At 37.1% G+C, this 11675-nt stretch overlaps 1 protein-coding gene across 1 annotated transcript; it reads left to right on the top strand.

The window, feature by feature from the left end:
* Positions 1-397: 397 nt before the first annotated feature.
* LOC129364547 (C-C chemokine receptor type 3-like) lies at positions 398-9718 on the top strand. Its single transcript, XM_055037232.1, has 3 exons — positions 398-529; positions 702-890; positions 7138-9718. The coding sequence occupies exons 2-3, from the start codon at positions 715-717 to the stop codon at positions 8057-8059; spliced, it is 1098 nt and encodes a 365-aa protein (XP_054893207.1). The 5' UTR covers positions 398-529; positions 702-714; the 3' UTR covers positions 8060-9718.
* The last annotated feature ends 1957 nt before the right edge of the window (positions 9719-11675 follow it).

Below are 11675 nucleotides of genomic sequence, written 5' to 3'. Positions count from 1 at the left end.
TCTATCTATCTATCTATCTATCTATCTATCTATCTATCTATCTATCTATCTATCTATCTATCCATCCATCCATCCATCCATCCATCCATCCATCCATCCATCCATCCATCCATCCATCCATCCATCCATCCATCCATCCATCCATCCATCCATCCATCCATCCATCCATCCATCCATCCATCCATGCATGACTTATGCCTCTAGTCAATTTCTTGTCTTTGTTTTTCTCTTCATTCTGCAGTCAGGTTGAAAGTCTTCAGAGATGTTTATTTTTGATGATGACTCTGTGATATTAACATGCAGTACATGTGAACTGTTTCTGTCTGAAAGCAGGCGACTTGAAAAAGTCAACAGTGCTGTGGTTGGTTTTGCATACAGAGACATGTTGCAACACACAAGAACACACAGATGTTTAAGACCCACACTTCTCGGAACTTCCTCTGACTTGCTGACTTATAAGTGAGTAACTTGCACTGGGTTTGTAGTGGGACGGAAGTTCAGAGTGAAAAGTTGGTGCTCTTCAGCCACAGTAAGACATCTTATTTCTTCCATTGTCTACTTTTGATCCATACATTAAAGCAACTTAAAAGCATGCATGAATCATGCATTTAAGTTGCTTGGATTTATTTTTAATTGCTACCAAGTCCTTTACTGCAGCATGACCTTGTGAATGATTTGTGTTATATTTCTGCTTTTGAAAGGATTTACAGAAAGATGGAAAAGACAACGACACCGTATTATGATGATTATGTAAACTATTCAGGTGAACCAATAAGACCGTGCAACCATGACAGTTCTAACCTCCTGGGAGCTCAGCTATCCGTCCTCTACTACTTCATGTTTGCCTTCAGTCTCCTTGGCAACGGGCTGGTCCTGATCATCATCTACCGGTAAGTGCATATGAAACCCAAGTTCGAGTCGGACATCTTACGGAATAAGATACGAACTGATTTTAAATAAATAACTTACGTTCATCCAAATCCAAAATTTAAATTTGTCAATGAAGCACACGCAGAAAACAGCACGTTTACCCACTTCTGACCAAAATATTTATGCACTGTTTTAAAAGTGGGCTATAAAAATTTCCTGAAGCTTTTTTTTTTATTATGAAAAAGACCTATCCTGTTCCCCCTCTGTGAAGTTTTCTGACAGAGCTGAAGAAATTTGAGCACAGGTGAAGCAACATTTCCCTGTTTCAGAGAATCAGGGAAAATATATAACAGAGAAGAGCTTATTGCTACTTGAAGCAAGACTTATTACAGAACACATTTTCTGTGAATGTCTTAATAGGGTCGGAACTTTAACGTGTTAATCTAGATTAATCAATTGAATCTTAACGAGTACATTTTTTTTTGCACAGTTAAACGCTTTTTTAATTTTATTTTTATTTGTTTACATAGAAATGTTCTTAGCTGGAACATTTGTACTGTGTTTCTGGTATGTCTGCAAATGTGACACAAGCAACATCTGCAACAATGACGATTGATTCCCTTGGCCACACCGACTGTCAATTTTTGCTTCAAAAAAACAATCCGAATGGATACTGGGAAAGACGATTGGTGTCCCCAGATTATGCTAAAAGGAACAAGCTAGAATATAATCTTAATGCTAAACATGTAGCAGCAGCAGACGCCCCAATGCTAATGTCAGTGTTCACAGTCCACATTTCTAAATGAGGTGAATGAATGATCAGGAGTTCCTCAAATACTGGAAAGATGACTGGATAGAACATATTGTTTTTAATAAATAAAACAATATTTTTGTTGTTGAGCTCATATGTCTAAGTTTGTAAATAAAAAAGTAGCTCATTTTGTTATGATTGTTGATTAAAATGTGATCAATTATAATTAAGTAATTACAGATTTTAAAAAAAATTGAATCTACTTTTATACATGCTTTAATTACATCAGGTTTTCAAAAATTACCATTTATTTTAAAATCCTTCTCAGATTACTAAAGCTGCCATCACATTTTTATCCCTCTGTGTTGTGTCTTTCAAGCATGCTGGTTGATTTTGATGGTTTTTCTGTGTGTGTATATTGGGATGAAGGGTGTAAAATTTTTACACGCTCATGTCAAAAGTTTCACAGTACATAATCTTGATTTAAACTGATGTGTCTAAAATCCATAAAGCTAGATTTAGTCAGCCTCATAGAACAGTCACACAGAAAAAGAACAGGAACGGGGGTTAAAGTGTTTGTGTGAAAACCAAACCACAACGTTTGCTCTTCCAGTTAATTCCTGTTAATTCTAACACAACGTTTGCTCTTCCAGTTAATTCCTGTTTAGTCTAACACAATTCCTCATTCTTCTACAGCTCCCTGGTAACAGGGCCAGGTTATGATTAGAGCTGCTGGTCCAACACAGCCATGCTGTGGGTCAGGAACAGTCCGATGCTCAAGAACATTGTGAGCTTGTGCAATGTTGTTGTAAAATGGACACAAATTGTCCTGACACAACTCTGACCTGTATTTGCACATCTATGCAGGACAGAGCAAGTCATCTCTTTGCAGACATTCTAGCTGAATTTCCATTACAAACTTATGCAAAACGTTGTCAATATTCCACTAATATTATATATATATATATATATATATATATATATATATATATATATTATATATATATATATATATATATATATATAAAATAAAAAGAAAAATTGCAGTTGTGTGTTTCCATTTTTGTTTTTTCAAAATTGCTGTGTTTCCATTTAGTGCATTTTATGGTCAATGGAAACACAGCTAGTGGTCACCTCTACATGGGCGATGCCTCTGGTTTTGAAATTCCAGGTAACATGAGTATGACTTTGGACTACTGACTAATGACTAATGACTGTCTTCCTGTCCTCTCAGCAAATTGTTCCACTGAAAGCTGTGGCATTTGGTCTCTATCGTATCCTGAAACTTTCATTACTCATCAACAGCGATAACTCTCTCTCTTAAGATTCTGGGTTGTGTGAAGATACTCCAGGACGCCCGGACACACCCATATTGACTCATTCACCAACACTGACATGATCTCTACACACGCCCTGAACCTGCCCAAAGTATTACAGATTTAACTTTGGATTAGTCAGTCGGTTGATGTCCATGAATCAGATAACTGATGTACTTCTCTTGAACCACTCAAAACCTCCGTAGAGCAACATCGTCTCATTTCCATAGACTAGAATATCTGCAGTTTTCTTTGGCCAGAACAAAGCCTTTGCTATGTTTCAATCACTTCCTAGTTTGAAGTCAAGAGGTTGTTAACATAAACACAATAAAGTCGAATAAAGTCTTAACAGGCTGTTAAGACTACAAAGAGCTGAGGTTGTCTCTTAGATTAGATATTGTGGTGACGCCACCCACAAACCTCTGCTTGTCTTATCTCTTCCAAAACATAAGTCCTGTTTTAAATACCTCAGGGTTATTTCATTGGAACAGACACAGTGAGAAAGACAAACTGAATTGAACAGCAGTTTCACTGCATGTGTCATGGTGCTTACAGCAAAGTGTTTCTCAATTATTTTCCGTCATGCTCCTCCCCAGGACGATCATAATATTTTTTCCACACCAACCCAGTACCTTTCCCTCCCCAGATTTGAAACACTGTTGCGAATCTGTTCATATTTAATAATTTATCTGTCCAAACAATTGGCGTTGTACGACCTCAAAAGTCTCAAAATAACTTACAAAATCAGTTTATGAAGTAACATTTAATGAAGGCAACTCAGTTTGAAAGAGAAAAAGTGTAAATCATTCACTGGGAGGTGCATTTTTAGATTTAGTACGTAAAACCTTTTACAACTGCATTGGTTACTTGTCAGCTTCTTCAGTTTAGTTTTCACAAAATATGAAGTTTTTAACATTTATTGTGGAAAATTTTGCAGCTACATTGCTAATATTTCAGCTTGTCAGTTAAAAAGATAAGAAAAACGGATAACATTTTTGGATTAACAATGAAATGATAGGGCTCGTCTATTTACTTACGTATGATGGAGTATAAAACAAGGCTCTGAGTTTTTGATTTGTGTTTTAAGCTGGACAAGAATAAAGTTGCAATTTTATGATAACTTTTCACCATACTGCACTAAAATGTAGAATACTGAGGGTCTTGCAAGGTTATAATTGGTACTGGATGTGTAATGAGTAAATACTAACTGTTTTAGCACATAAGAAGCAACCACAGGACTTGAAAACAATTGTTCAAACAACTTTTTATTTCATAGAAAGAACAAGACTTGCTCAGTGGTTCATGTTTCATATCACTGTATTGAAGCTTTTTAATTTAACGACTTTCTTCTGGCAACATTTAACCAATTCTGCTAATAGGACTTGATTCTCATAGGACTATGACTGTATCCTTTTATTTGGAAATAAAACTCCCAGCATGATTTTAAAAATCCGTCGCACTTGAATAAGTGACCTCTGTTGCCATTTTTCTTTTCGCTGTCAGACTTCTCCATCTCTCCTCGATGACAGTAGATATATTTCAAAATGTCCGAGCTTGTATCCTTCGCTCCATTTTCTCCCCCTCTGCTCCTTTACAGCAGGGCTGTGTAGCTACTTCTACTGGCTTAAACAGTCAGCCTGTTGATTAGCCTGAACACTGCTCTCACCTAGTGACCGGAGTTTTGTTTATCAGTTAACGTGAATAAAGACAATTATAAAGTTCTGCTTCTCGCGCCACACTATTCGAGAAATACTGTTATATTGTAAGCTAATTTATCGCACATTTTCCTAGTTGGGCTTTTCTAAACAGTGTATTTGAAAACTATTGGGAAATTCTATGGAATACTTTGTATAGTGTAAACATGAATTAAATGTTTACCTGTACAATACCTTGTACAGGTAAACAAGGTATTGTACAGGTAAACGCACAGCTGTCAAATATGAGAAGGCAAAGAAATGAAGAGAACTGTGGAAGTAAGGGATCCCACTGACAACAAAAAATAAGATTATAAAATTGCAACTTTAGATGAAGCAAATGAAAAAATAAATAAATAAAAACTGCCACTTTGAACTTTGACCAAAAACTGGACAGCAAATTGGCAAAGGGAAAGAGTTAGAAAACACCCTTCAATGCAAGTAAATAAATAAAATAAGCATTTTATTCTGGCATTTGAAACGGTCAGAGTGTGTGTGGCTCAAGAGACGAGAACATTTTAGACAGGCTTGTGGGGGGATGTAATGAGGCTGTCTGAAAAAAAGAAACACTGAGACTATAAGATGAAGTTCTGGTTCTGTGGAAGCTTGTTATTTTCACTCCTACAGAGTGAAGTACGGTAGGTAGAGAGGAGTGGGTGGGTTGAAGACTTCTATCTCAACCCCCAAGAGTCTTCAATGCTCCACCAAGCCTCTTCAACAGCTCTACCTCCAGAAGAAGAGTGTGAGGATATTTTCTGTTCTCATGGAAACTCAAATGACAATGACAGACACCAAGCAGAGAGAAAAAAAAGACACAGTGTGCTTTGCACTGAAAAGGATTCATACAGTACATTTTAAATCTTTCAAGTTATCCTAATGGCCACTCTGTCCAACATTATCCGACTCCTTTCAGTTACAGAAATTTGAAGAACTGCAAGCACTTACAAAAAAATGCAGCAGCATAGACCATATTTAAATACCATCTCTTAGATTTCAGTCTTCTTCCTTTCTCATCTAAAACTCATGAGAAAATAGTTTCTAATCCAGTGTCTGCACAGAAATTATTTTTCAGCTTGGTTTTGCAGCTCAGCTTAGCAGTGAAACCATACTACTTGGTTTGGTTTCACATAGCAGTGAAACTACACTGGTTAAATTCTCTAATGACATCCTCTTATGTGTGAATGATTGAGTATCATGTGAAGCACTTTGTACTTTTAAAAGACTTTATGAAGTCAATTCACTATCTACCAAATAGGGGCTTTTCCTTTCCACTGTTGCTACATGCATGCTCAGTATGAGAGATTGCTGCAAAGTCAACACAATGTCGCTACATGTTCATCCAGCGGGACGGTTTGCTGTAGGTTATCAGTGGAAATTCGATTCAAGATGTGGGCAAAACTTTAACATTCACTAATGTCGAACAGCTCATTGTCTCTGATGCAGTGTGTTTCCAGTGCATAAGATATGCGAGTGAATCATCAAACAACATCCTCCAATTGTTCTTTGTGGTTCATGCCAGTATCTGATTGTTGATCACTGCTTTTCTGCAAAATAAACCAATCTAGATTCAGCCAAGAAAAAAAAAAAGAAAAAAGAAAAAAACACACCTTAACTTGGTGCACAAACTTTCAATCAAAAATTTAGTTTTTCAGAAATTGGCATTTCCAATAAATACATTTGTTTTTTTAAATGTTAAATTGTACAACTTGTTTTGAAACAGAGATTTCTCTTGATTGTGGTTAGTCATGCACCTGTCCACACCCACCCATACACACACACCCACACACACACACATGCGGACACACATCTATATATACTCTTCATAATCATGTTAAAAATAAATTTTTGTAAAATTTGAGCTTTTTGCATTTTCTTTGCATTGCATAGACCGATTGCATAACTGTGAAATGGAAACAAAACAATTTGTGGTTTTCAGTTTTCTGAACAACTAATAACAAGTGTGGCATGGAAATGAAACCAGACAGAGTATGCACACTGCCAAACCACATTCTGCAGCGTTAAACATCTAAACATCAGAAGAGTTTCTGGACCTTTAAAGTGTTTTACAGGTTTTTTTCTTTGGGGTTTTCACTAAGTTCAGTGCAGCTTCCCATTAACTTCTGTCCCTTTCCTGTTGAAAGAACCCATCATACGACCCCCTACCCTGTGCTTCCATGTGAATGGTTTTGTTTGGTTTGAATTTCAGTGTTAAGGTCCCTGCAGTTGTTGGCATAGATAGATTCTCTAAATTTTTCTGGAGGGAGAGTATTAAATGGGTTACATGCTAACTGATCTTGTACCTTGGAACTCTGAAGGATCTTAGTTGAATGTTGGTGTGGTCTGATGTTTTCGCTGTCTAATTTAACGCCTTGTCCTAAACTACCTCCTTCCCATGATGGATTTGTTGTTTTGTTGTTTCAGAGTTCCCTTTAGCTTCTGAATACAGAAAAATGTAAACATAAGAAGTCAAACTTATTTAACTCTCTCCTGTTCAACTTCCTTCCAGCTTCGAGAGGCTGACCACTGTGACCAACATCTTGCTGCTGAACCTGGTGGCGTCCTCCCTGATCTTCATGAGCAGCCTTCCTTTTGTGGCCGTCTACATGCAGATCTCTGAATGGATTTTCAGCTCAGCTATGTGCAAGATTGTCTTCAGTGCCTACTACATGGGCTTCTACAGCTCAGTTTTCTTTTTAACTCTGCTGACCTTTGACCGACACCTGGCTGTTGTGTATTCGCTACCTGCTGCTCATGTGAGGAATCGACGTTACGCAGTCATTTCCTGTGCGGTGGTGTGGCTGGTGAGCGGTTTGGCTTGCATCAGGCCAATGCTTATCATGAACAAGTTTAAACACTTTGACAACAAGACATATTGTGAAGAGTATCCCAGTCACCTCCCAAATATAGATGTGATAAAGCTGAGAAATGCTGGATTTTACATTCAGCTTTTTGTTTTCCTCATCCTCCCTCTGGCTATTATTATCTACTGTTACGTCAGGATCACAATCACAGTCATATCATCTAAAATAGCTACTAAATTCAAGACAGTCAGACTGATCTTCATCATCGTACTGCTGTTTTTTATCTGCTGGACTCCTTTCAACATAATAGAGCTCCTGCATGGTAAACTCACAACCTGTGATGGTAAACAGAAACTCAGTCATGCTGTTCAAGTCACCCGCAACATGGCATACTTTTACTTCTGCATCAGTCCAATCTTTTACACATTCGTAGGGAGAAAATTCCAGAACTACTTCAGGCATCTTTTGGTTAGTCGTTTCCCAAGCTTGAAGAAGTACATTTCTGTTGTTGAAATCAGCAGAAATAACACATCTACCAAAGGGACTGAGGTTAGTGACGGGAGGGGAAGCTGGAGCTTATTAAGACATCAGACAGATAAGATGACAAATCAACATGGGAATGTATAAGAAAAGCATTAGTTAGTTGAAATGAGTATGAGTATGAGTATTAGAAAAAAAACATGTTTACTAAACTTGGCTGGAATAATATAGTTTTGGAATGAATTTGCAATTCTAGACCTTCTGTAGATTTTCATTCATAACTTCCAGAAAAATAAATTATGTGAATTCAAAATGGTCTTAAAAAGGCAGTAATCTGTAAAGAAATTTAAAGTAATGTGATGTGTAAAACGGGCAACACAGTGGCGCAATTGGTAGCACTGTTGCCTTGCAGCAAGAAGGTCCTGGGTTCGATTCCAGCCCTATGGTCTTTCTGCTTATACAGTACATGTTCTCCCTGTGCATGGTGGGTTCTCTCAGGGTACTCCGGTTTCCTCCCACAGTTCAAAAAACACGACTGTCTGGTTAATTGGTCTCTCTAAATTCTCCCTGGGTGTGAGTGTGTGTTTGTCCTGTCTGCGTTGCCCTACGACAGACTGGCGACCTGAAACAGTCTGTGTGTGGGTACGTGGTACTTTAACTGACCCCCACAGTCCAAAAACTTTGCTGTTGGGTTAACTGGGCCCTAAGTTGTAGCAAGAAGCCCTTTCTTCCTAAAAATCACCTAAAAGTCTCTCAGAAGAATGTATTGACATCTGAGTAAACCAAACTTTAACTTTGTGTATGAAAACAGCAGCACACTGCTAACACCATAGCATCTTGTTCTGAGGTTACCTTCTCTCCGAGGTCGCTAAACATTTGCCAAAGTGGATGTAATCATGACCAGTTCTAAATATTTGTCTGTTTTAACCTAAATTTGTCAGAAGATCTTAGTTTGAGGATAACCATCCAAGAAGCTGTGTCTACAAGAGTTTTACAAAAAGGAACGTAAAGTTTGTCTTTAGGCAACTTGCCAATCATTGAGGAACAACTGCTGACCAACACAAACTGGATTCTATACATAGTTTGATAAAAACATGTTCCATGTTTATTTTTGGCACGCTTGTTGCAGTTCCACTCCTAAATAGTGGGCATCATCGTGGACAAAGCACAACGATGACTTGTCATTCTCAAAACAAAATGTCAACGTTCACTGGAACAAATCAATGCCAATTTTTAAAACCTTATGACTCAAGAGGTGATTCAGAAACTGTCACTTACTATTACACCTGCTGTACCGGCACCGGTATGAGTCGATGAATGTTAACATTCCGAATGTACAGATGTAAATGAATCTGTAAATAGCTTGTGATTTTCTCTCTTTTTTAGTGTTTTGGGTTGATCTGACTGAAATGACTGTGAAGAGATTTCTTTATTAAACTGATCTTGACTTTGCTGTTTGGTAACCAGGATTCATTTAGAATGTCTATATTTGAAATCTCTGATTTGATTGAGGTGACTCTTTTTGTTTCGTGTTGTAAAGCGCTTTGAGACGTGTTGTGAATTGGGGCTAAATCTGTAAGTAGTTCGTGATTATAGTTGTAGATTCTTTTCAACATTGAGCATTGACTTCAACCTTTTACACATTTGTAATGCTGTGGATTATAATATGTTGTTTATTATTGTTTGATTTACAACTTTGGCATCTTGTGTTTTTGTGTGTAAACATCTATTGTATTTTCAAAGACCATTATTTTGTTGGCAGTTGCCAACAAGTTTTGATTTTGTACTTAAATTTGATTGTTTTGTGCTGAGGAATAAAAAACTATTCAAAATATTTTGATTGTGGATACTCAATTTTTCAAGATCAGGCAGATTTGAATGTGAAGTGAAAATATTAGTTTCAGTAAAATGTTTTAATTGTTTTATCTCTCAGTTGACTCATCCCCAATGGTAGACAATGGGGGGCATCATAAAAAGCCACTTAACCAGGAAGAAGCCATCAGTCCAACAAACAGAAAAAACCCAAATTGCAGTTTGTTGATGTGATTAGTAAAATGAAATCAAAAGCTGCTATATCAGGATTTAACAAAGTATTCTTTTTTAAGGTTGATTTAGGAAGTGTTTTATCTTTAATAAGAAAAATAATCATTTGAACACCACACTTTGCATTTGCTTTAATGGCTTTTAAAATCGATTTCAACTGAAATATTTAAGTGTGACGAAAGAGAGAGAAAAAAAGAAATCTATAAGAGAATTAAAGGCTTCAGAGCCTGTATATGTTGATTTACGAAGCAACAGGGGTGCAGATTTTGTTTTCTACTTGTCATCCTTCTCTTTGTGTTTCTTCTGGAACTTAAATCAATTATTTATATAAAAAGTGGAACCCTTTGTTTTTCTCCCCAATCCAGAGGAAAATGTGACGTTTTCCTGTAGTGTGGTCCTCTGGGCTCCGAATCTCTGTGACAACACCAAACTGCCTCCCTGTCTGTGCCTCTTTTTTTTTCTCTACCGACACCTGTAAACTTCCCCCCTGCTCAGTGCTGTGTGTGACAAATTGCTGCCCGGTCTCACATTTATGCCATTCTTTCTTTTGGAGGACAGGGAGAAGAAGGAGGAGAAAAATCTTCTTGTCAGGGACGAATCTGCGTTTCAGCAGGAAGCAATACTTTCAGCAGAGAGGTCTTTTCTTCCATTTTGCTCCAACATATTGGGAAAAAAATCAAGGCCAGGCAGAAGTTTAAAGAGTGTGCTGTTATTACTGCAGCTGCTGCTTCACATGAAGATCACACATAGATTAGACATGCTTTATAAATGGCAGGGCGGAAAGAGGAAACAGCATCTTGCACAACAGTTTCGGTAGAAGTGCAGAGGAACCGGGGAAAGAAGAAATGATTTAGAAGGCCGTTTCCTGAACATACTTTTTTAAGTGCTGCACAACAATACGATATTTTTCCGCTGTAAAGGTTTTATTAAAATGTTATGTGCTGTTGGCAAAAAAAAAAAAAAGACAAACTAAGGTCGGTTGCTGAGCGTGACCCGCATGTTTAACGAACAGCAGCAACAGAAGCAGCGCTATGGGAAGTGACTGATATGATTAATGATCTGAGACACACAAACATTCTGGACCTGTGTGCAAAGTGCAGCCACCACAATTCACACACACACACGGGTGCACATGCACTCCCTGCACTGGAAAATAACATTTATTTAACATTTATTTAACATTTATTTATTTCTATTTATTTTTCCAAATCAGAGACATTTATTTATTAACATTTATTTATTTAAGACCTTAAATAACATTTAAGGTCTTAAAGGGTTCAATCATTAAATCAGAGTATTACATTTTTCTGACTTTCTCTGTTTTCTTCTATAAAGCAAAAAAAAAAAAAAAAAAAAAAAAAAAAAAAAGAAAGAAAGCATTACCATACGTCTGACACCAGATCTTTTTATAATACATTATCAATACTTCTTTCTGTCTGAATCATGCAGAATTTTTCAACTGTGGGTCAAGTTCTGTTCCAATTCAGTTTATGTATCCAATTTAATAGGATTTCAAATATGATTTCACTTTGCTTAATGTGAGAACAAGCGAGGAATGTTTTTTTAGCATTTGGTAGTGTTTTCATTTGAACATTGAATGTCTCCCTCTTTTCAAAATAGTCCACCATACTGAACCCTAGTTAAAGTATTTGTGGCCCAACAAGATGGTGCCATGCCCTCCTGAGTTGGTACCTGCACAACGCGTTTGAACTCATATTCT

The sequence above is a fragment of the Poeciliopsis prolifica genome, unplaced genomic scaffold, assembly GCF_027474105.1.
Source record: "Poeciliopsis prolifica strain line A6 unplaced genomic scaffold, Auburn_PproV2 SCAFFOLD012, whole genome shotgun sequence".
Lineage (NCBI taxonomy): Eukaryota > Metazoa > Chordata > Actinopteri > Cyprinodontiformes > Poeciliidae > Poeciliopsis > Poeciliopsis prolifica.
This window is presented reverse-complemented; position numbering and strand designations above follow the sequence as displayed.